The 24,536-nt window shown below is 34.7% G+C and overlaps 2 protein-coding genes across 2 annotated transcripts; both read left to right on the forward strand.

Moving 5' to 3' along the window:
- Positions 1–652: 652 nt before the first annotated feature.
- Positions 653–17,654, forward strand: LOC113226492 (serine/threonine-protein phosphatase 2A 56 kDa regulatory subunit epsilon isoform). Its single transcript, XM_026459125.1, has 8 exons — positions 653–1,462; positions 6,236–6,432; positions 10,445–10,639; positions 11,464–11,654; positions 14,994–15,207; positions 15,693–15,812; positions 16,038–16,267; positions 16,345–17,654. Exons 1-8 carry the CDS (start codon positions 1,324–1,326, stop codon positions 16,448–16,450), a joined length of 1,392 nt encoding a protein of 463 aa, XP_026314910.1. The 5' UTR covers positions 653–1,323; the 3' UTR covers positions 16,451–17,654.
- A 202-nt stretch (positions 17,655–17,856) lies between these two features.
- On the forward strand, positions 17,857–21,692 carry LOC113226672 (dentin sialophosphoprotein-like). Its single transcript, XM_026459393.1, has 3 exons — positions 17,857–18,460; positions 18,541–20,528; positions 20,612–21,692. Exons 1-3 carry the CDS (start codon positions 18,283–18,285, stop codon positions 21,485–21,487), a joined length of 3,042 nt encoding a protein of 1,013 aa, XP_026315178.1. The 5' UTR covers positions 17,857–18,282; the 3' UTR covers positions 21,488–21,692.
- The last annotated feature ends 2,844 nt before the right edge of the window (positions 21,693–24,536 follow it).

Consider the following 24,536-nt stretch of genomic DNA (forward strand, 5'->3'; position numbering starts at 1 on the left):
AGCCACTTTCATGAAATTTGAATCATAGACACACTATTTTACCCTTTTTTAAATGCTGTTGTCTATGGTTAAAATTTAATTACGCTATACATTAAGAAAATGAGACAGCGCATTATATTTTGCTATAGTAAAAAGGAAATAAAAGATAAGTATATTATTCTCATTCTTGACCATTTGCTACAAAAATAGATAACAACCTAGCATAAATCATGAATAATTTTAAAGTTTACCTTGGTTAATAATCTCTTAAATGAGACTATTTTTTTATTTTGTTTTGGAAAAATAAACAAACAATGATATGTTGTTCCAAAATTTGCATGTAGTCGTTTTTTGAACGCATTCATAATAACGGAAGAGTCGGTACTCGTCACAACTTCTATTTATATTAAAAATATTTAAAATACATTTTTTCCAAATAAAAAATAACCACAAAAATAATGAATATTTTTTGATTCAGAATACTGTAATTCACGTTAGTTAGAATGATTTAATTTATTTTATGAGTATAGAAACAAGCCAACTGAACATATTTCTATCTCCATCTATTTTCAGAGATAGGTACTTTTCTGTGTAGCGTTTTCGCAGCTAAAACCAGTGATGATAATCTTTTACATATAACTTTTATAAATTGATCGTTTTCCGCAGCGAAAAGAGTCGCAGGAACGTTAAATTACTCCCGTGGAAGTGTATCATCTTGAAATAATCTCGTGCATAACGTTAAAATGCGTCCTGTTTCACAGTTGAGACGGATGGTGAGCGATGGCGAGAATACGGTGATAGATTTTTGGTGTTGAATTTTGCTCCGTGTCATCAGTGCTATAGTTTTCGATTACATCCCCGAAGGACAGAAATCGTTTCGTTTCGGTGATTTACATGTTTATAACTTAATCTTGGATCACTTCGGAGGATTATTATTGAGGAAATATTGTCATTGACTGACCGGCTGATATTACACGAGGCTTGTATGTATATGTGACTTCTGCCTTCTGCTATTCGTGACACGCCTCAGAAAATAAAGCTAAATTTGTGAATCGGAATATTATTTTTCGTTGTTGTGTCGTTTTAGTGATATAGACATTTTAAAATTACGTAACTGTTGTGGAATCTCAAAGTGTATAAAGAATGGCCTGAGTGTGACCACTCCATTACCATCATGTGTGACGAAGGAATGTTTGTTTAGGCTTCGATACTGTGCTGCGACCTTCCGGGAGTGCGCGTTTGTCTCGTGAACCGGACTGGATCATGACTCTGCCCGAATCAAAACAAACCTCGCATTGATCACAATCGACGTATTGTCATTTGGGACAATTTTATATCGCCAAAATGTCTTCGGGAACGTTTGTGGACAGGATTGATCCTTTCGCCAAGCGGTCGCTGAAGAAGAAGACCAAGAAATCGCAGGGTTCGTCGCGGTACCGTAACACGCAGGACGTGGAGTTGCAGGCGCTGCCACTACTCAAAGGTGAGCTACGCTTATCTCTTGCTATCGGCCGCGATTGTAGCGTCGTATATTTGACTATACCAATTTATTACTAATTAAATACCTGTTCCCGTCTTGTTAGAAAAGGGTAGTAGGTACTACCCATGTCTAAGATAAACATCCTTATGTCCTGTACAACTTGAAGGATTCTAGCCATCAACATGCTAATGGCACTTTCTCATTATCAGATCATTAACCTTTAGCCTTGGTAGTAGGTTAGAATTGGAAATTATTCACATAGTTACCGGTTGTAACCACAAGTGGACCAGTGATGCCATATTTTTTTAGAAAAGCTTGCTGGTTTGAACCTACATTTGACCAAGATTGTAGGTTGCCAGTAAGAGTATATATGTAAATGAATGTGTTGTTGAATAATATATAAAAGAAAATCTTATATTTTTTTTATAAGTGAAGATAGTCAATGGATTTAATTTTTTTAGTATACAGTTAAAAAAATCTAACCTCAAATATTGCTCTCAGTGTTTATGTAAAAGTAATACACATAGTGCAGCTAATAAGAAAATAATGTCACACAAGTTCTTTTCAGTATGTCTGATGCAATTTGACAAGCAAATTTTAAATCAGCTGTTTGCATAAGTTGCTTATATTTGAGTGCTTAGGTTTTGAAAAAAAAAGATGAGGTCCTATGTTCTCAGAATGATAAAAACAATGATAGCCTCATTCATTGAAGAATATTTAAAGAGTTTAATAGTAAATAGAAATACTTATTAATTGAGTCTTACTTTTGTATTGTGCATATAAGTTGTTGTCTTGAGCAATATAATATGTACAACTATATTTCTATACCTTATAACTTTAAAAAAAACGTATACCACTGTATAATAGGAAATGAAAGCAATTGCATCTTTGTTTTGTGTACAACTTACCATTTTACCTTATGTAGTTTTGTATAAATTAATATTAATCTTATTTAATGAGTAATATCAGAAAATAACAGATGAGAATGTATGTATGCTTCTTCAAAACTGCTGGAGCTTATTTTATTAGGTACGATGAACACTGTCTTCATCTGATAAAGCTTTTAAAATATTACAAATTAAGTTGTTTTTAGGCTAGTGTTGTAACCAAAGTATTTGACGCTAAATGTAAATAAGGCTTAATTTGTATACTAGTATGAATTGGAGTGCTAATTTATAGAGTCATTATTGCTTAAAATTTGCTGTACATGTGCTCATTTTGGGTCTGCTTGAGACTGAGTATGAATTTATAGAAAATTACGATTTTAGTTACATTGAACACCTACCACAAATACCCAAATCACATAATAATAATAACACGCACACTCGACATAGCTCTGCACTAGAGAAACCCTGTGTCGCGGGTGTCATGGACACACACATAGACAACCACAAATTACACCCAAAATCACGAGATAAATTAATGTAGGCCATACAAATATTTCTCCCGGCCCGGGAATCAAACCTGGGACCTCTGCGTGGCAGTCCGGCATGGTAACCGTTCGGCCACAGAGGCAGTTAAATAGAGTGGAAATGTGGAAAGTGTACCCTTCTTGATTATTTATGATATTTAGATAGTTCCAGAATGTGTGTAAGACAAAAATTTTAAGATAAATTTTAAACTAACCTAACCCATCTGTTATGAGAGTATTGATTATGTAGCATATTACTTAATAGTTATTTACTATTTAGGTTGGTGTAAACATTATAAAACATTTGAAATTTGTCCTTAAGGTAGTTCTGTAGAGCATTTCTATAGCCACCATACTGGTCTTTGATCTGTGATAAATTTCTTTATTGATCCATTCAAGTGTTTATTAACAGTTTCTGTATTTTGCAATAAAAGTTATTTTTATTACAGTCTCTCAATGTAAACAATGACAATAAAATAAAACACTCTTAATTACTTGAGTACTATGTTACTGATTTTTAATTAGATATAAGCTCATAGCTACTAACACTGAAAAATTGTGTAACCCTGTTTAATGTCTAGTGATGTGTTTATTAGGTCCACTTCTTAATGAAGCCACTGAAACAGAAGTACTAAAAAAATATTAAAGATTTTTTACTGTTGATCTGCAAAAAATATCTCATTTGGATTTAATATCTACATACTTACAGTTTCCTTTTCCAAGTCTTTATATTTTTTTAAATTAATACCTACAAATTATTAAAAAGATACAATTTACCTTGATGAGGCAGCCCTGTTTATATTTAATCAAATACTAGCAACTCTCTAAACAGCAGATTAATAATCTTTAATTAATAATATTCTGACTGAGCTGTCATTTTGTGACAAAGCTGTTTAAATAAACAGAAATAAAGATATAGATGCCTATAGAAGTTTTTGGATGCTACTTAAATCTCAAATTTTCAACACTTTAGAAGGAATGGGATGGTTATCCCTTTCCTTCTCATAGAGGTTGTCAGTAGCATCTACTTATTTTTGCCTATAAACAATTCTATCTGCACTAAAATCATATTTTTTGTTTATGATATTTGTCTGAGAAATAGTGCAAATCTCCATTTTTTTAATAAACCTAAGCCCAGTACTGTATAAGTTGGTATGGATATTATTAATTTCATTAATTAAGGCACTGAATACTGGAAAAGAAACTAAAGATATATATCAATATGCAGTCAAATGGTAAATTTACTAGACTCCTTTCACATAACTTACCTACCTGGTTATTATAACACTCAGAAATATAAAAAAAAGGTTTTAAAGGTTAACAGTAGTAATGCATAATGCAATGTTTACTTAAAGAATGTCTATGTGTTTCTATTTATGTGTGATCTAGATGTAAGACTAGCTGCATCTATTTTGAACTGCTCTTTGTCACAATTGAATCTTGTCTACTTATTTCCCCTTTCAATTGCATTAATTTGAGGCTAATATTGATATTGCAGACTTTATATGCAATTTTTATTTTTCTATTTGACCTAATTAATCAGTATGTAAGTGCTATTTTTCCATTAATTGTTGCTTTGTTAATTGAAACCTTAAATTAGTTTAACCATTAGTAGGCATTACAAAAATGTCTAAAGCGCCTTAGAATTAATAAAGTTATTTGGTAACAAATACTGGACAGATGCAGTGTCGTCCATTTTTAAACCTACTATGAATGAACAAGATAACAATCTGGGAAACAGCATTTGTTAATGTCGTATTATGTATATAGTATATATATATATATATATATATATATATATATATATATATATATATAGATTTTAGAATATTAGAATTTAATTGTAGAAATTGAAAGATTTTTACGTATAATACATGTAAAATACAGAAATCCAAAAATCCATGTTCAGTACATTAATGGTACAGTTATCATCACAATGATTTCAACCAGTCAAGGTAACCAAAATGATCATCAAATGAACATTTATATAATGTCAATGATTTCAAGGTGCTCATTTCTTTTTCATTTCAATTTATACTGCATCTTGAAATAATTATCATAAAGATGATTTTTGTTAAAATTTGGGCACAATGAATGTTTAGATAAATTTAACTACTTTGGATTGTAGATATTGTTGGTGTCTTTGATGTATTACATAATTTTGAAGCTGACTATACTAACACATATTACATTATATATTTAGAACATAATAATCAGATAACTTATCTTCAGTTGCTCTTATCTGAAATGTAGTATTGAATGAGATGTTGCTACTACCTAAAAACTCTTCTTACAACCTTGCATCAATTACAAGTATAACAGATATGTAATTGAATATAACAGAGTTCTATACTATTTTATTATATTATTTTATAATAATAACATAGACGTCATGATGACGCACCAGGACGTTATTGCGAAGCATTTCTTCCCAAGTCTTTTTCAGATTTACAATACATGGACTCATTTACTTTTCCTGCATTATCCTGTATTCATACGCTGCTTCTTCATTGAGGTGTATTATTCACATTAACTAGAGAGCGCGTCGTAAGGCAATGCTGTGAAAATATTCTGAGTTTCAAATTGTAGATAACGTTTGGGTGTTGATTGATTTAACTATATGTATAACTTGTCAGTCGCCTAGTGCAGAAGGAGATACTTTGATAATGGATTGTAATAATAATATCAGAGTTTTCCTCTTATACTACACATAATAAAATATCGTGCAAATAAATCAGTGCGAGCATGCAAATTTGCAAGACTAACTTCGAACGCAATCACAAATTACAAAATTATTGTATTCATAGAAATACATTGAAATATAAATGGCAAAGACCATTTAAATTAGTAACGGCAAACGGTTCAGCAACTGAAGACCGTGGCGTGCATAACCCTCGTGGATATTCTGCGACGGCCCGTAATAGTTACGTACACACTAAACTGTAAAAAACAGTAAGTGTTTATGAATACACCTAAGGAAAAACGACACAATTAGAATACAAACAAAACAATCTAAAATGTTTAAGAAAAACACATAAGCCACGAATTATAAGAAACTTGCATACCGGATTTGCTTTGCATTGCTTCTCAGATTCACAGTAACACACGAAAGGTTTACATTGTGTACTTAGTATAGTTTAATTTCCTTTGTAAAGCGAATATTTAAAAATGCGTGCAGTAACTGTTTAAAGCTTTCACGCACGTCTAAATTTCTTAGGTATAAACTGTATCGCATCGCGTTTGAAGTAATAGAAGAACATTACATATGATATCTCATAATCGCCTTCAATGATATCCACAGAAATACAGCTCCTATGAAGAAGTGTCATAATTCTATCGTCAACGAGATTCCGATATTTTTACAGATGTACCAAGCAGTGAACAAGAGGAGTTGTTTATCCGCAAGCTGCGGCAGTGCTGTGTGGCGTTCGACTTTATGGACCCAGTGGCTGACCTGAAGGGCAAGGAGATCAAGCGCGCCACGCTCAACGAGCTGGTCGAATACATCACTGGCGGGCGTGGCGTGCTCACCGAACCCGTCTACCCGGAGATTATTAAAATGGTAAAACACTTCAATTCAAATGTACTTTATAACAATGAAAAAAAAAAATGAAATAAAGTTCAATGAGTAGTCTTAGAAATTCTTACAGGCGACCTCTAATGAAAAAATAAATAAAATTATATTATAATACCACATAAAACAGAGTAAAGTAGCTGGCACTAAACAAATACTTTAGAAGAGCAATTAATTGGTCTTGGTTGATCTAAGTGCTAAATGTTCTGGCTCTCAATAATTCCATGTTTCGACAAGTACCATTACATATTTAAATATTTGGTAGAGAAACAGTCAAACACTTGTTAAACATACTGTCGGGGTAATGCAGGAGAGAATCGATTATTGTAAACCAACGCTAACGAACTGGTGAATATGTGGACACACTGAACGCGCTTTTCATATAAAATTGACATTTAAAGTCAACAGCGCGCGGTCGACTGTTTATGGAAACCGCACCGCGTTCGGTGTATGAAATTTTGCTACGTTGTTTGCAATTAACAATATTATTGGTTTTTTAATACAACTACTAAATCTCAAAACCTGTAATATAGATTCTGGGATCGCATCCACCACACAGAGTTCTAACAAAAAATTCTCTACTGTCCTATGCTTGCTAATATCAATATCATTAATCAGAACCACTACGCAAATAAATTGCTTCAGCTGCTAAACAATGTTGTGAACCAACAGTCATTCCAAATTAACTTTCGGTTGGTTTACTTGGAAGCTTCTGCAGATGCGCAATTTTATATTATATTGAATTTTTGTCAAATTGTAATGGAGTATTTGATACATATCGAAAATTAAATGCTTTTTAGCATAAATGTATGGTTACATCTGAGAACAGAATGGAAATTAGTTGTAAAACTAAAATAGTTACAGACATTAAGAATGATTTCTTATTGTTTGTAACTATTTTTAGTTTTTCAACTAATTTCATCAGCATTTTGAAAAAAACGACATAGTGACGTCCCAACCGTAACGGCGCTGTATAAACTATATCTAATGATAGTTTTGCCAAAAAACATCCCCCACCCCACCACTGACTCCAACGATTAATCTCACTGGTGTTAGTTGAGAATGGAATAACTAATTTTAGAGTTATTTTCAGCATGTTGTGTTCATGTGAATTTATTGAAGTAATAAAAATATTAAGTTAAACATCTTATTATAATCAGAAATCACTGGAGGAAAATAGTTTCACCTTCATAAGTTATGTTTGTGGTTATTGAATTTGATGGTCAGTCGTTAGCAATTTCATACATATGAAAAATATTATGTAATAATAATATTGTGCGAGAAAGTCACATGTCATTTAGTCTCAACCTGGGGATCTCCCTGTTCAGCCTCGTAAGAGAAATTATACTCAAATTTAGTGTCGAGAAACATTTGTTGAAATGTTTAATACATTTTACAGTTTCAATGAATATTATTTATTATTATCATCACGGGACATTCAAATTTGAATTTCGCTACGTGACTCTACTATAAGTCCCTGAGTATTGAAACATCCAGAATACTATCTGGAACAACCACATCACAACGAGCGAATGAAATGAGCTTTCGTAAATAGGCCCTATGGGATTCGAATACGGAATCTCATTGAATGCCCTTACTACTGCTGTGACAACAAGGTCGTATTATTTGTCATCTGTATATAACAATCCCTAAAACAAATGAATATTGCATTTACAAATTGTTATAATTATGTTCTTGTCAATTAAATGAACGCTTAGATAAATTACATGTTAAACTGCCTCCGTGGCCGAACGGTTACCATGCCGGACTGCCACGCAGAGGTCCCAGGTTCGATTCCCGGGCCGGGAGAAATATTTGTATGGCCCACATTTATTTCTCTCGTGAGTTTGGGTGTAATTTGTGGTTGTCTATGTGTGTGTCCATGGCACCCGCGACCCAGGGTTTCCCTAGTGCGGGGCTATGTTGATTGTGAGCGTTATTATTTATTAAAATAATGTTTAATCATTAAAAAAAAATCTCTAATATCACATGTAAAAGTGATAGTAACATATTATTATAATACGGTCTAGAATTTACGACGGCGGCGTCTCGATACTATCGCTTCCAGATATCTCCGTTTTACGGGGGCCTCTTGGCCCCAATTTCTTTCATCTTTTGCTAATCGCAACTTTGAAAACACATGAATGTAGCGGAGTCTTATAACCTCGTGAATTAACCCATATTGAAAATCGACATTGATAGCTACAAGCCACTATGTACTACTACTTCTATTGTCGTGCCCCATCTCATGTCGTGCCCCATCTCATGTCGGCGTTAAGTGATATGATTAATGAAGTTATTATTGACTAACTGTAATATCAAACATAATATAAATAATGTCTTCTACGTAACGTAAGTAAAGTGCTATTTTAGTTAAATTCATGTGAAACGGCCAATCTATATAATTGAAATTTAAGGCTATATAGGTACTAGAGTTGCAGATCGGCAACTTGAAGCATAAGCGTAACTATTTCGTTTCTCTTACTACAGCAGGACATATAGGTCGTGTATCCGGCCTGTCTCGCTCCACTTTACAAACCTGGTAACACGAAATTGTATACTGTCGGTTATAAGTTGTCCTAACATAAACATAGACCGTTGAACAAGGTCAAAAGGTTTAAGATACCGCGCTACGTATGTTAGCGTGGATTTTATCGTATGCCGTTATATCCATCTTTGCAAAGGCACTTTCTTCCATGAACTTGGATTTGCCCTAATATTGACTTTTTATAGGAACAAAATGGGATACTTACATGCTTATAGCAATAAATATTATTAATGAAATTTTTATACGGTCTTATCGTTTCTAGAGATAGTTTTTTCAAGCTACGTTGCGTGTTCATTGCCAATAAACGTCTTTTGATATAGTCGTTATAAAATAACTATAAGGTCTTGAAATTCATTGTATCCACTGTGTAGAAGTAGTACAAATAACCAGTACTGACACTCATGTTACTCCATATTGGAAAACAAGCGATGTTTAATTTTATGTTAAGTAATAAAAATGGTTGCGTAATAATAACTTTGTGTATGGTTACATACAATATGACACTTATGAGTAGGCTATATAATTTGCTTTTCCTGGTCCTTATTACGTTATATTTGCTTTGAGTTAGGACGACAGTTCTGGTTGGTTGAAGAAGAGTATGTATATAAAAATAAACTTCTCTGAAGTAATATTTCTCAACAACTTGAATAGTAGATATGTTTTTAACCATAATAGACGCATGGAAGAACAATATTTTAAAACTTTGAATGAAAATTGTGGTCCATGGCGAAAGTAGTCTTTCAAATTAGCCATTTCAAGAATTGGCCGTTTTTGTAATTGGGTGTTTTACGAATTGGACCCTTATCGAATTAATCATTTCAAGAATTGGCTATTTGTAGAATTAGTATTTTAAAGAATTAACCATTTTCACAATTTTATTTTTAGCGATTTTGCACTCATTTCAGCTATTAACCATTTGTATTGGCCTTACATCTCCTAAACCTTACTTACTAGTCAACAAAAAATCATATTGTAAGCGGCTGTGAAAATATTCCATCCAGTCGCATCAATCATTTGCACTTCTGTCAAGCAATATTTTAAAACCATGAACTGGCTGTAATACCATAGTGGCATGCTTGCCTTCTTCTTCTTATCGTATCGATGGCTTACACTGTAATGATTGCCATCATGGTGAAAGGATTTGCCAGTTAATCAGTGTAAGGTACTCGCCGATTGTTACCCAAGGTGCGCCAGATGTACTGGCTAGGACTGATACGTCGTGCGGGGAGGCTCCTTTCGTGCACCCCATGCTTGCCTTAAATGAGTTAAATCATTGCAAGCTGGGAGCCTGGAGATCTGTCACACAGATTAACGCCTAGCATAGACTCCAGTCTCTTACCAAGGTTTTAAAAAAATTCAAGTTAAATTAGCTCTCATTGTATATAATTCTTCGATATTTGTACTACCAGCAGTTACTATTATATATAGTTTAAATGCAAGTTTTTATTGCAGATTTCGGCTAATTTGTTCCGCACCCTGCCGCCGAGTGAAAATCCTGACTTTGACCCCGAGGAGGACGACCCGACACTGGAGGCTTCGTGGCCGCATCTCCAACTAGTCTACGAGTTCTTCCTACGTTTCCTCGAGTCAACTGACTTTCAGCCTACCATTGGCAAGAAGGTCATTGACCAGAAATTCGTATTGCAGGTAAATAACTTTATTTACACAATTCCTGTTTCCTTCTAGTATATGTAACGACGATCTGGGTATTACACCCTTAGATGGAAACACAGTGCTGTGTGAATAAGCTTAAAAAAATGTATACTAGTAGTATACAGTAGTTGTCGTCGGACTGGTATGATACAAAACTCGAATAAAACGACGTGTTCTAGGTGCACCTATTCACGTGTAATATGAATTTAACTGTAATTATGTAACATCACCACAGTTTTCTCTTAATTTGTGTTGTGTTTCCTATGTTGGACTAACAATTACAATTATTTAAATATTGTAAAATTCTTATGGTTAAATAGTACTACATTTTAAATTCCAGTCACTGTTAGGGTAATAAATAACCTTTTTGTGTTTTGGATAATTGCGATTTGTGAAGAACATGTTGGATTTTTGCTAAAGACCTTGTACCAATTAGGAAGAGATTGTTTCAATAAGAAAGTTTAAGATGACTTTGTTATCTATTTGGATCACACACTCGATATAAAAAAGTATCGATTGCGTTACTATATATATTCTTTTTTTTGTTTTGTTACGTTATCTATATAATGATATGATTAGAGGATTTTTTAGTAAATTCCGACTTGATAAATGATTAACTGTTATCTGCAGACTAACTAACGTAGCTACTAAGGCATCACGATAGACCATGCCCTAAAGCACCCTAATATTATCCTTTTGCCTGAGCGGGTTTTGGTTGAAAGATACTCAATACCATAGTTTATCGCAATCATACTTTCCCCAATTTTTAAATGTATTTATAAAATCAGTTTTTAGCAAAAAAAATTTTTCTTTCATAGCTTTTAGATTTGTTCGATTCAGAAGACCCGCGCGAGCGTGATTTCCTCAAGACGGTGCTGCACCGCATCTACGGCAAGTTCTTGGGGCTGCGCGCTTTTATACGGAAACAGATCAATAATATATTCCTGCGATTCGTTTACGAGACCGAACATTTCAACGGTGTCGGTGAATTGCTAGAAATATTGGGAAGGTCAGTACTGTTTTTATTTCATATTTTTTTCATTCCTAAATCATGTTATTTATTTGGTTCCATACATGCACTGTTATTACGATTGAATACCACACTATTTTATAGTGTTTTAAAACAGATGTCGTTTTAAATAATAGTTTTTGTCGTAACTTTTCCTTATATGATGATAGTCTTCCATATACACAGTTTATCGTAAGTCATGAAACTTTCTTGAAAAGTGACAAATAGGTAGTACGAAATTATGCTTCTAATTGGATATAAGAAATTTGTATTTTTTTATTCTTTTAAGTAACAATTATGTATACCAGTAGGGGTGGAAGGTATTTCTTAGTTTAGTAACTAGTTTTCTGATTAGAAATGTAAACAAGCTTGTTGAAAACATCTACTATGTAACATACAACTGTCTTAACCTATCATGTTATGTGATGTTTATTTAAAAACATGTCAAACCAAATGGTTGTTAGGAATTAATATTACAAAATTATATAATATCGTAAAATTGACATCTTGAGTAAACTACACAACAAAACAACACAAAACAAATAGCCACGACATTTTATTTTTTATTGATAAATAAGTTATAGTCAAAGTTTTACAATTAACCTTAACTTCCATTATTTTGCTATCATATAGTGAAGAGTTGATCTTGAGGAGTGAATTGCTCCTCTTTTACTATCTATGCACTTCTTGATGCGTTTTAGTACGTTTTGTAACAGGACGGTAATGTTTTCAACTAGCACGCGTTCCCAACAGACTGTTATGTATTAAACTAACTTCTGCTAGCAATTGACATTGTTATAATTTCTCAAGTAATTCCGCAAGTGCCAGATAGAAGTTCGAAATAGGATTGAAGTCGTGACTCATCCCTGGCATTGGCAAAACGGATATCACTCAATAGTAATATCAATATATGCGACAGCTTTATCATTAAATCATTGTGCCCTCGTTATAGAAATCGGATGACGTGAGGTCCGACCGCTTCTTGATGTAACTGATATCGGTTATGGTCTTCGTCGGGCCACCGAGGTCGTCGAGAACGTTGGCGAGCGAACCTTAAACGCACGACGCGATAGGCTCTTGTCTGTTAAAGTTGAACAACACACATTCTGATCGTAAGTTTTTAGGAGTAGTAGAGCTCCTTGTGAAAGAGTTCGTCCAGGAAAGTACTGCCACCTTACCTATTTCTGCCGCCAAGCAGTAATGTTAGCATTACTGAGTTCCGGTTTCGGAGGATAATGGTGCTGGTGAAGTTACAGGCGCATGGGACTTGTCAACTTATGTCTCAGGGTGACTGGCGTAATGGCAGTGCCCCTCAGATCTTTGCGGCTTAAAGCTCTGAGTGGCACTGCAACTATTAAGGCGTGTAGACGTGTACCATCAGGCGCACGACTTGTCCGTCCCGTCACATTATAAAAATAATAATAATATTCGTTGCGATTTTCATCAATCCGTTCCGGAAGGTCTGATGTCCTATACGTTTAATAATGCCGTCGTCAGTTTTTTAATACGCAGGTGGCTATGGTATGCTATCGATATGCCAATAATCAGACGTACTGGGTCTTGGGTTGTGGTGGCTCGGATTTCTGATAGCGTTCCATGGTACGGGTAGCCCGTCGCGACAGCCGAGGCGTATTGTTACCTAGTGACGCACTGTTTTGCAGCAAAATTAAAGCACAAGTGAAAGTTTCCATATTCATGAGACAGTGATCTTGTGGGATAGTTAACTGCACTAATACTGAAGCTAAGCAAGACAATTAAGTAACGTAATTGTTAGACACAGCACAAGCTAATTAGAAGGTTAACAATTTTTTTTAACAGTCTGGTTTTTTTTTTTTTTCTTTGTTGTTTTATTATGTCTTTGAAATATGCCAACATGGCTATCCTGTATAAAAAGATACTCTCTTTTAGTAATTTTTATTTAGTCTATAACGACATTTTGTCAATAGTTTGGGGGCTCATATTATTTTCAGTAGTTTATGGCATCTGTTTGTAAACAATAAGTTTGTAAACAAAAATACAAGTGTACATTTATATTTTCTTCAATAAACTTGTTCATGTTAATTTGTGTGTTTATGTTTTAGGCATAAAAATATTTTTTGTGTATAATGAAATACACACACAATGTTAATGACTCTCGAAAACCACCGAGCCATTTTATATTTTATTTATGTGATATTTAATAAAAAATTATCTTTAACATGTGGCTAACCTAAATCCTACATCTAAAGGATCCTAGTAGTCCTAAATGTGCAATTTTTGTTGTCTATATAAAGTAAATTTTTTTTACTTCCTATTGAATTAAGGTTATTTTTAGATTATGCTTTGCTAGTAAGGTAGTTTCCAGCATTTGCAGGATTTTTATTTGTAAAGTAATATTTTACTGATAATGTTTCAATATGTTTCTACTCACGTTACCAGGAATTTGATGATTGAATAAATAGATATAGAGGTATCACCTTTATCTGGCCACTAGTCAACGCTGCTGATAAGAGGCCTAATTCGTGACAAGAATATTTGTGGTTAAAATGAAAACGGACCATGGTTTAACAGAAATGTTATGGAAACATTTTCACAGTAGAAACTGAGAAATTCTTCTCACATAAGTCTTATTGTCTACTTATATTTTACAGTTTATTTCGTGTTATACTATCATTGGACCAATTACTTGTCGCAAATGTATCTTAGTCGTGTAATAGGTTGTTATAAATTGTTAGTAGTTTCCTACAGGGAATAATTTTCTTTGAGTAGTTCTTTATATAACACAATGCATATGCAATTGCAATTAAAAAAAAACAAATCTGACTTAAATTATAAAAACGTAATCTAGTGCTAACAAGAAACATATTGTTTATTTGTTTTCAAAATCCTGATTTTACTAGCATTGTATTTAAAAGTGGTCAGACTGTGTATAAGTTTTGTAAACATTTTTATATTTCACTTGTTCGTGAGGGTTACATGCCAAACTAACATAAAATTTAATTTTTACCAAGGTTACTTCATAGTTAAGACTTAGTAGCTTATTTCATCAGTTTTGGGCTTTCTACGTTTTAAGTCATCTTTTTTGTCTTTTTACTGTGGCATAAATATAACACAAAATATGATAATTGTTTAATTAATTTTAATTATCAATGTAAATTAGCTGCAATCCAAATATTCAGGAGGAAGGAAGATTCCTACTATATATATATATTCCTAGATTTGTAGATACAAATAGACTTCCTGCTTCCTTTAGAAGAGACCATCATTATTTTGTTTTATTATAAAATAAGATATAAAGGTAGTTGCTTGTAGTTTGTTTCTACCTAACCTAGAGCTACAATGTTTTGAATGTCGTTACAGTATAATCAACGGGTTCGCTCTGCCTTTGAAGAGCGAGCATAAGCAGTTCCTTGTGAAGGTGCTATTGCCGCTCCACAAGGTGAAGTGCCTGTCGCTTTACCACGCGCAGCTGGCCTACTGTGTCGTGCAGTTCCTCGAGAAGGACGCAACGCTTACGGAACCCGTCGTTCGCGGCCTTCTCAAGTTTTGGCCCAAGACCTGCTCACAGAAAGAGGTCAGTTGAATACTTTTAACTTGCTAGTTGTGATTAGCCATTAAATTACTGTATATCACATTAATTAAAAAAACCTTGTAATCGGTGGGTATGTATTTTCTAATATTATAGTATCACAACATCACATACTATCAGTGTTTTCACCATATCTCAAAAAATACACAAAATCCTTTAGTTGTTTTGAAAAGATGGTGTAACGCGTATTAAAAACATTAATAGGCTGATGGGTGCTTTTTATTTCGTGAAATCAAAACGTACGTACTTTTTCTTTTCACTATGAGTATGCCAACATTATTTTGTAGATCTGAATCTTTATGGTTATTTATAATATGCGTATCTTATTTAGATTTTTATTTATGCAACTAGATACCTCTGTTAAGTGTGCATTTGATACATTACAATGTCAGTAATGTGACTAACAATTCTATGATTGTTGTTTTATATGATTATTATTGTGGTAAATGTTTTGTGTATGTTATTTTCAGGTGATGTTCCTGGGCGAGATAGAAGAGATATTGGATGTAATTGAGCCGGCTCAATTCGTCAAAATACAGGAACCACTTTTCAGACAAATAGCAAAATGTGTATCCAGTCCACATTTTCAGGTAATTTATTGTTATTAGTTTCGAATACAAGGCCAATGAAAATTGATGGATTATCCTTACTGTCCATCAGAATGCTTACTTACATTACAGAGGCAAACACAGATAGATATTACTAATTTTATTTGTAGTGATATTGAATTTATTTCACAATTCTAGGTATCAGTAATCACCACGTTGTTTACTTGTTTGTTCAGTGTCGTTGTAAAATAATGTGATATATTCCAGGTGGCGGAGCGGGCACTTTATTTTTGGAACAACGAATACATAATGTCGTTAATGGAGGAGAACAACCACGTAATCATGCCGATTATGTTCCCGGCGCTATACCGGATCAGCAAGGAGCATTGGAACCAGACCATCGTAGCGCTTGTCTACAATGTGCTGAAGACCTTCATGGAAATGAACTCCAAGCTCTTCGATGAGCTCACCGCCAGCTATAAGGCGGAACGGCAGAAGTAAGTACATCCTAACTTTGCCGTGGTAAACAGATGAAGGTTTGTTAGTTGTTGACACGATGTTTGGTGTCTTGCAGAGAGAAAAAGCGTGAGAAAGAGCGAGACGAGCTGTGGAAGCGACTGGGCGAGCTGGAGATCACCCACAAGCGGCAGGTGGGAGCCGGTGCGCCGCTGGCCAAGTGATGCCCCCTCTGAGTCGCCGCCCGCGCTCTACACTAATGCGACACATTTTATTTTCACTTATCTATTCGTATTTTCTATTCGATTACATTTTTGTTAATGACGTTATTAATTTTTTATACCTCTAATGACTCGTTCGTTCGGGTATACCCTGATGTCTCTGGATTCGGTTCGCTCGGGAGCCGCCGTGGCCGCCGCGCCACCGTCGCGCCCGACCCGCGTTCGACGTAATGTTTCGTACCTTCATACAAATTACTTATAGTGCTATCGAATGTCCGCATCCCGAATGCGCCGTCATTATTGTACTAGTATTTTATATACGTTTACATAGGTAACTAGTTTACTTTAGGAATTTTTTAAATATTGTTAAATTGTTTAAATAAGTTAAAAGTTGTATGTATTATTGATGCATGATCGATCGTACCGCATTTCGGATCACCGATAATTGTATTAATCGGGCGCCCAGCTTTCGGCTGATTATTATTGTACAAAAATTAATAGGGCAATTGAAATGTACTTTGTTTAGCGAGGGTTCCGAGGCGGCGGCGCTGCTTGGCTCTGCCCTCGTGGCTGGCCGACGATAACGTTGCCGCAGCCGCGCCGCAACGGGGCCCGCCGTAGATCGTTGTATGAAATTTTCATTTAAAATTAGATGCTCGATTCGAAAATGTAATTTCGTCGTACTATCATTTTGTATAGTTACATAGTGTAAATAGGCATTTATTTATTATAAATTTATAGCAGTGTGATTTTTATACATAGCTGCGGGAATGGGACATTGTAATTGGGCAAAATCGGTCAGAGCGAACTGGAGACTATTCATGTATCATGCATACAGCTCGATAAAACTAAAACGTTAATTTGATCATATTGGAGTAGAACAATGCTAAAAGTAGATATAATAATTTGTAAGGGAATAGTCATTAATTTGTATGATATTACTGTAGCCATTAATTTTTCTATCATCACTTGTAGAGTGTGCGGGCGGGCCAACTGGCAGCCGGCGCCCGCGCCCGCGCCGCGCCTCTGTATATACCGGTACGCGACCTAGCGCTCTGCGTATGTATGTATGTACACTATGGAGATGTTTGTTATGTAAAATGTATTAACATTGCAAAAATTATATATGATCTTATATATAAATTACTATTATAGAAACACAGTATGGAAATAAAAAAGTTGACTCACATGAATTGAATTGTTTAAGTGTATGTGTAAGTAGGCGCCCTCGGCTGTCGTCGGCCGCCTCACGCTACGCGCTGTCCCCGGCCCTAGCCCTAATGGTACTGATTATTCAGTTGCGCAAACTGCATTGGAAATACACAACAAATTTTCACATTACCCAGTTTTTCATTTCGATGCAAGGCCTTGTATCTTTTTCATGTTATAATGTTACTAATACAGTCTGTCCATTTCCATTAATATAATTTTCGAACTAAGTCATATTCAGAAATTGTGACGAAACTTCTCGTGAGTTCATTGAAATCTATAAGAAAAAATATTTGCCCTAGACATTGAAACGGCGATCTTTTAATAGCCATGCAGCCTCGAACTCGTCGCCGAGGAGTGACCGGTAAATAAGGGTGATGAACCGCCGGATCGATATACCAAGTTCAAGTTGGCGCATCGCCATGGCTACCAAATGCACAACATACCTCTGCTCTGAATCCGCCACACCCTTCCACGTTGTTACAGTTATAGATGCTTTATGTAATTAGTGGTAAAATCGTAACAACACTTTGTTACGGGTGCTTGAAGAATTCGTACCATTAAAAATAAATAGTTAAATAACACTATCAGTTTTACAGTGCCATCGTTTTCGTAAAGATTTTAAGATGAGAATGACCGCATCGCGTGTGTACATGCGGCCCCAGCCCTTGCCGAAGATGCCACCAGGTATGGTTGAACTGATGGAAGGACTCACCAGGAATGTTCTCAAGAATAACCCCCCAGATGTATATGAGTTTTGTGCGAAGCATATGCAGAAGTTGCTGGAAATCCGCGATGGGCCTGGTTAGTATCTAATCTAAATAGTAATTTATTTTTATCACTCTTAGTTAGTAACGCAAATTATAATGAAATGTTTGTTTTAGTTTCCAAACGGCCAATGACCCTTGAAGAAAAAGTTGCCAGAGCGCAGCAGAAATTAAGGGAAAAAGCTGAACAACGCAGGCGCACATACGACAAAGAAATAAAGTTGCAATCTGGCAACAAAGACCGCAAGTTAAAGTATGAAAATAGTCAAGAAATTATAGCGCAACCAAACATTGATGAAATAGAGACACAAATTATTTCAGAATCTGTAGCAGAAAGTAATCTCAAAGTTCCTGTGCACCATGAGCATGAATTGCGTGATGCTTTGGAAGTAGAAATATACCATAAATCTAGTGATGATTCGCAATTAAAAGAAGAGGAAATTGAAGATTTAAAAAACACTGAAAACAAGGAAATCAATGAAACCATCTTAGATGAAGCTAAAGTTATTGAGGAGCAACATATTGAGAATCGAGCTCCTGAAGAAAAACCAGTGACGACATCGAATGATTCAACCGTGTCTGAAACAGATAAAGTCAGTACAATGCACAAGTCCTCCAGTATGGGTGAAAATTACATTGAAAATCTAGTACGCATTCGAAAGCCGAGGAGTGTCGAAGATTTCACAGACGACGTTAAAGAAATCGAACAAAAAAATTCATTGATTGTTCAAACTCAATCTGCAGAAACTACGACGCCTAAACTAGTAACTGCGAGGAAATATAGTTCCGAGGATAATCCTCACGATAACTTTGATTACACACAAACCGTGACCAATGAGAGTGCAAATAAATCTGAAAGAAATTATCAAGTACATACTAACCAAACCGAACTCGAAACCGTCACTGATATTTCTGAAATTGAACCCCAAAAGAATGAAAGACAGAATATAATTTTTAATGAAGCCACTTGTTCTACTATTAAACTTGCAGAAGTAAACCAAGGAGAGAATGAGGTTAAAGATCTTGAAAATAACAACACTGAAGCAGTTAACGTTGATGGTATGAAAGAATCAGAAGGAAATCAAAATATGGATGTGAAGTTGTCCGAGAAAATAATTAATACAACCCCTGAAATCACATCAGATGAAAAATTAAACGATGAAAGCAATGTTTTGAAGAACACTGCAAATGAGAATGTACCTGACGATGAAAGTAAACCGGAAATAAAAGTAAACGATGAACAGCATGAACATTATGAGAACACAGCCAGCATTAAAGTCGGCAGTGGTGTCGAAAACTACGTACCTTCAGAAGTTGAAGCAGAAGTCCAAAACGAAAATACTATGGAATCTAAAACCGTTTATCAATATAATGGAGATGAAAGTGGTACTGTTGAATTTTCACTGAACAAAGATGTCGAAGGAGGCATAAAAGAAAAAGAACTGTGCCTAGAATCATTTATACATAAAGGACCAGAAGACACAGGTGATTTCATACACAATAATAACAATAATATCGGTGACGTAGTCATCTCTGAACATAGAGTTTTGGTTGTTGAACTTGCTGACATTAAAGATGATAATGCTTCAGTTCCAGAACAAAATCCCGGAAATGTTGTTGACAACAGGGAATTGAAAGCTAATGGACGCAATTTGACAGACTCGCCAGGTGACGATGAAGATACTGACAAAATTTTTTTATCAGCATCTGGAGCTGATTCGGAAAAATCGGACACAGATCAACTCTCAAAAGATTTAGAACAGACTATTAATGAACGATCAAAAAGAAATTTAGAAAATATATCCGAAGGAATAGAGACTACTTCAAATACCACAGATGTAGGGAAATCTGATAACGAAACTATATCTTTAGACAAATTTAGTAGTATAGATGATAGTGCAGCTGAAGATAGTAACGACAACATTGGAAATGAGATCAAGACGAATGGTAAATCAACTAATTATACACATAGTGCGATGGATTTGGAAACAGCCGCAGTGACTATACAAAAAGTGTTTCGTACATTTCTTTTCAAGAGCAGAGCATCCACGTTTGAGGATTCAGTTAATGAGGATATTAATTTAACAGACGAAGACACTGAACAGGTACGTATTTTATATGACTGAAACAGGCAAATTGTGTCAACTGCAAAACAATTTTGTTAATGCACACTATCGAATGGTTGCAGGTTGATATAGATCTTTTAGTTCCACCACCAACGAATATGAAAGAGCGCAGGGGCATCGCTAGAATTGACACTGTATTACAAACAGTAAACGAAGAAAAGTCTTTGTCCTTATCTACTGATGACTCGTCCTTGTCGAGTGCAGCTACTGTCATACAAGCTCACGTGAGAGGATTTCTTGTCAGAAACAAGCTAAATTCTATTAAAACAGCATCATCAGCTTCATTGGTTACCTCAGACGGACATTCAACATCATTGGAAGCTGAAGTTGACCAAAACAAGCCTAACAAGACAGTCCTGAACATCATTGTGCCTGAAGGAGGGCATTTTGTAAGCAGAGATGAAAGTGTCTTGACTTCGATGGAACTTTCACTAGATGGTAGTCCCCCTTCTTCTGTGAACCTGCATCCATTGGGCTACGATAAAAGCGAACCGAGGAAACAGCTTAAGCGTGGAGATGCAATCCAGTCAATATCTCCTCCTAGTAACAACAGTGGAAAACTGAGTGAAGAGGTGGATTCGATTAAAGAAACCTTGAATAATGATTCCACAGAACAGCAAAAGCCGGTCCCAACTTTAGTTGATGACATAAAGGAAGACACAAATGCCAATAGCCGTGACACGACTCCTACCAAAAGCACTACAGTTGAAACTGTAGTAGAAGCACACAAGTGGAACAAAATGTCTAAAACTGACGCTTGCAAAGGATCCCTAACAAACATGAGTTCAGATGAAAGCGATGTTGTTACTCCGTTTGAAGAAAAAAATTTATCAGATTCTGATAATACATTAGGGTTATTGCATTCGGGCGAATTCCATGACGCAGTGCTGCCCACAAAGCTATCGCGAAGTGACACGTCTGTCGTCCGTGGTGAGTGAAGACATCTTCTATTTACAGGTGATACTACTTTCCGTTATATCAAGGCCATCGCATGAACTGCTTAGATTATTAGCTAGGTAGTTCGTGACTGCTTATTTGAGCCTTGTAATGCAGAAATGTAGTAAAATAGTCAAGTACAGACTAGCAGATGCTCTTAGTTAGATAGTAGTTAGCAAATTTATATACAGTTTTTTTTAAATGAGACAGTATGGAGAAGTCCGAAATCATAGAAGATACTTGGAACCTGTCTTAGGAAGCATTAAGTGTTTTTTAGTGAAAACAAATTTCGCATAGTCAAAATTTTGGTCAACCGTGAGTTTTCCATAAAAATGAATAAAATTGGTAAATTTTTTAGTGCTGATCGGTTGTTTCATGACGGGATCATTTATGGGACGAAAAAACTCGGGACAGCAGAAGTTGGTCAAATTTCTGTTGGTTGGTTAAAACATTATATTTTAGAATAGATGCAAGAACACAACACAATTGATTGAGTTCGACCATAGATTAGGTATCGTTCTTATACCTACGTTTCATTTTAAGCATGATTGAATGTTTACCTACCTGAAGTATTGCTTATTTTATAGTACACACATAAAACATTAAAGCTATAAAATACGTAATGAAATAATCAATTAAACAATAATGACATAAAGCAAAAAATAAAACGCAACGTGACAAAAATATTTAAATTAAAGATAATGAAAGTTGCAAAGGAACGTTTTGGACAAGAGACCTCTTGTCAATGTCGCATTGATATTAAGAACAGTGTGATCATTTGTGGCAGAATTCAGCCATTTGGGCAGATTTAATTTTTATTCATTTTCATTGCTACAGAACATGAAAAGTTATATTAAATGTGGCAGAGTTTGGCAGATATGGGAATATTCGGGCAGTTCTTTATCATTTTTGGGAACAAACTGAAAACTTGTTATTTTCTCCTACTACGAACAAACTTATGAAGCGAAATACAGGACAATGTTATAAACATAACCCATATGAACTTTAAAACCCCGGCTTCTACAGTCGAAACTCAATTAGCTTTTTTGATGCTTTGACAATGAATCACAAGTATTGATAAGTCTCCTCAATGCACGGCGTCAAAAACACTAGGTCACAAAATACATGGGTGTCCCCATCCTTCTTTGACCAACTTCTGCTGTCCCGATTTTTTCGTTCTGTACAATGAAATGATCCCTTATGAAACTGAGTCGATCGCCACCAAAAAAAATTTTGATGAATTTTATTCATTTAATATAGAACTCACGCATGACCAAATAATTGACTATGCCAAAATCGTTTTCACAAAAAAAGACTTAATAGTTCATAAGATAGTTTCCTTGTATCTTCTATGGTTTCGAATTGCCCCATACTGTCCCATTTGAATAAACACCTGTATACATAATTTTTGTGTGGTTCAGCACGGTTTGAAATTTGTTTTACACTTGACTTATAAATAACGCAAATATTTTAATAAATTACATGTTCTAATTATAAATTTTGCTAAACATCTATAATTTTATGGAATATTATATTTTGATGATTAATTAGGTACAGTAATCCTTTAGTCAAAACTAGACGACAAATATGCTGTTTATAATAATTATATTAGATTGTTCAAAATACTTTCTTCTTATTTGCAATCTAATGAGGATTTATTTGTTCCTTCTTCTTTTCAGAATTCAAGAATGTATTGGCGTATTTTTTGATTTGGAATCACACTTAAAAATGACTAAAATCATGGATTTTTAAAATAAGTATTAAAAGTGCTTAATAGACAAATAAAGTAGTCGCATATAAATACGTATTTTATTAATTATACATGTGCATAATTATTTATTACGCGTGGCGGTGGCGGCGTTGGCGGTGCCGTCGCCACATGTGTTACACCATTTCATTCCTTCATGTTATTTTATTTCCAGTCATTTTAAATTCTGTATATACTCGGACGAATAGAGCGCCGCCGGAACTAATAGTGCGTGCCAATAATTCGTTACATGGTTATCATACCATACACGCTGTGTTATATTTGTCTTACAAGGCATATTAGACAAGACTAGTGTTCGGTTATGGAAAAATTTCCATTTTGAAAAGATCATACATGAAGATTCTGATTTAAATCATCAATTTATTAATTAAATTTTTATTGAATTGATATTTGTAAGTCAATGATTGATATTCAATTATTTTTTGTGAAATTACTCCACTAGTTCGTTATAGTTATTAATACAAAGATCGAACACTCGGAAAAAAATCCTTCGATCCGGCCGGTTTGAACCGACGTCTTCTAGCTTACCGTGCCAGACGCTATACCAACTAAGCCACAGAACGAACCAGCGGACCTCACGAATTTTTCTATGTGCTTGCGTTGTCTTTCTATTTGGTTTTTCAACGACTTTTTAGTCATAGCGCCGTCTATGAGAAATCTATGAAAGATTTATCACTCAGTTGTACCTTTACAGCTACCAATCCTGGCGAGAGATGTCGCTATTCGCTGTATTTTAAATAAGTTGATATATCTCGTACATACATTATAATATTTTTTTATTTTATTGACAAGTTTTCTTTCAAAATCACTATATATTTATTACATGTTCACGCAATAATGTAAGTTTGTTTATAAAGGGTTAAAATTTTAGCTGTTTTTGAACATTTTCTTTTGTATACAGTATGGCTATTAGACATTGGTTTGAGAATAATTTAGGTAAATCTGAGTTACCTAAAAACAATTTTGGACCGCTGTAATTGGACTATTCTGTATGTATATCCATGCATTATTTAATTTCTAGACAAAAGAATAAATTAATCGATGTTCAATAGGAACGTTCATAACACACCGATTCATATTTACCTAATTTAAGGAAACTTTTTTCGATATAATATCGAATCACACATTTACTGACAGTTTTCTCCATAGATCATACACTCTAAATGTTTACTCTTTGACTGACAGGTATCTTCTCCGTAGTGGATTCGCTCTGAACTTTTCGGAGGGAAAAGTGTCGTTTTTATTTTGACTTTCAATTATTTTGTGAAATCTAGTTTAAAGTA

This window comes from Hyposmocoma kahamanoa, unplaced genomic scaffold (genome assembly GCF_003589595.1).
Source record: "Hyposmocoma kahamanoa isolate Upper Pololo Valley unplaced genomic scaffold, ASM358959v1 192, whole genome shotgun sequence".
NCBI lineage: Eukaryota > Metazoa > Arthropoda > Insecta > Lepidoptera > Cosmopterigidae > Hyposmocoma > Hyposmocoma kahamanoa.

What these genes read in the sequence shown, in the direction of transcription:
- LOC113226492 (XM_026459125.1), top strand. Translation starts at nt 1,324, where the DNA reads ATGTCTTCGGGAACGTTTGTGGACAGGATTGATCCTTTCGCCAAGCGG. An exon ending in GGCGCTGCCACTACTCAAAG is followed by an intron (nt 1,463 to 6,235) that starts GTGAGCTACGCT and finishes ATATTTTTACAG; the next exon opens with ATGTACCAAGCAGTGAACAA. An exon ending in ACCCGGAGATTATTAAAATG is followed by an intron (nt 6,433 to 10,444) that starts GTAAAACACTTC and finishes TTTTTATTGCAG; the next exon opens with ATTTCGGCTAATTTGTTCCG.
- LOC113226672 (XM_026459393.1), top strand. Translation starts at nt 18,283, where the DNA reads ATGAGAATGACCGCATCGCGTGTGTACATGCGGCCCCAGCCCTTGCCG. An exon ending in GGAAATCCGCGATGGGCCTG is followed by an intron (nt 18,461 to 18,540) that starts GTTAGTATCTAA and finishes TGTTTGTTTTAG; the next exon opens with TTTCCAAACGGCCAATGACC. An exon ending in CAGACGAAGACACTGAACAG is followed by an intron (nt 20,529 to 20,611) that starts GTACGTATTTTA and finishes GAATGGTTGCAG; the next exon opens with GTTGATATAGATCTTTTAGT.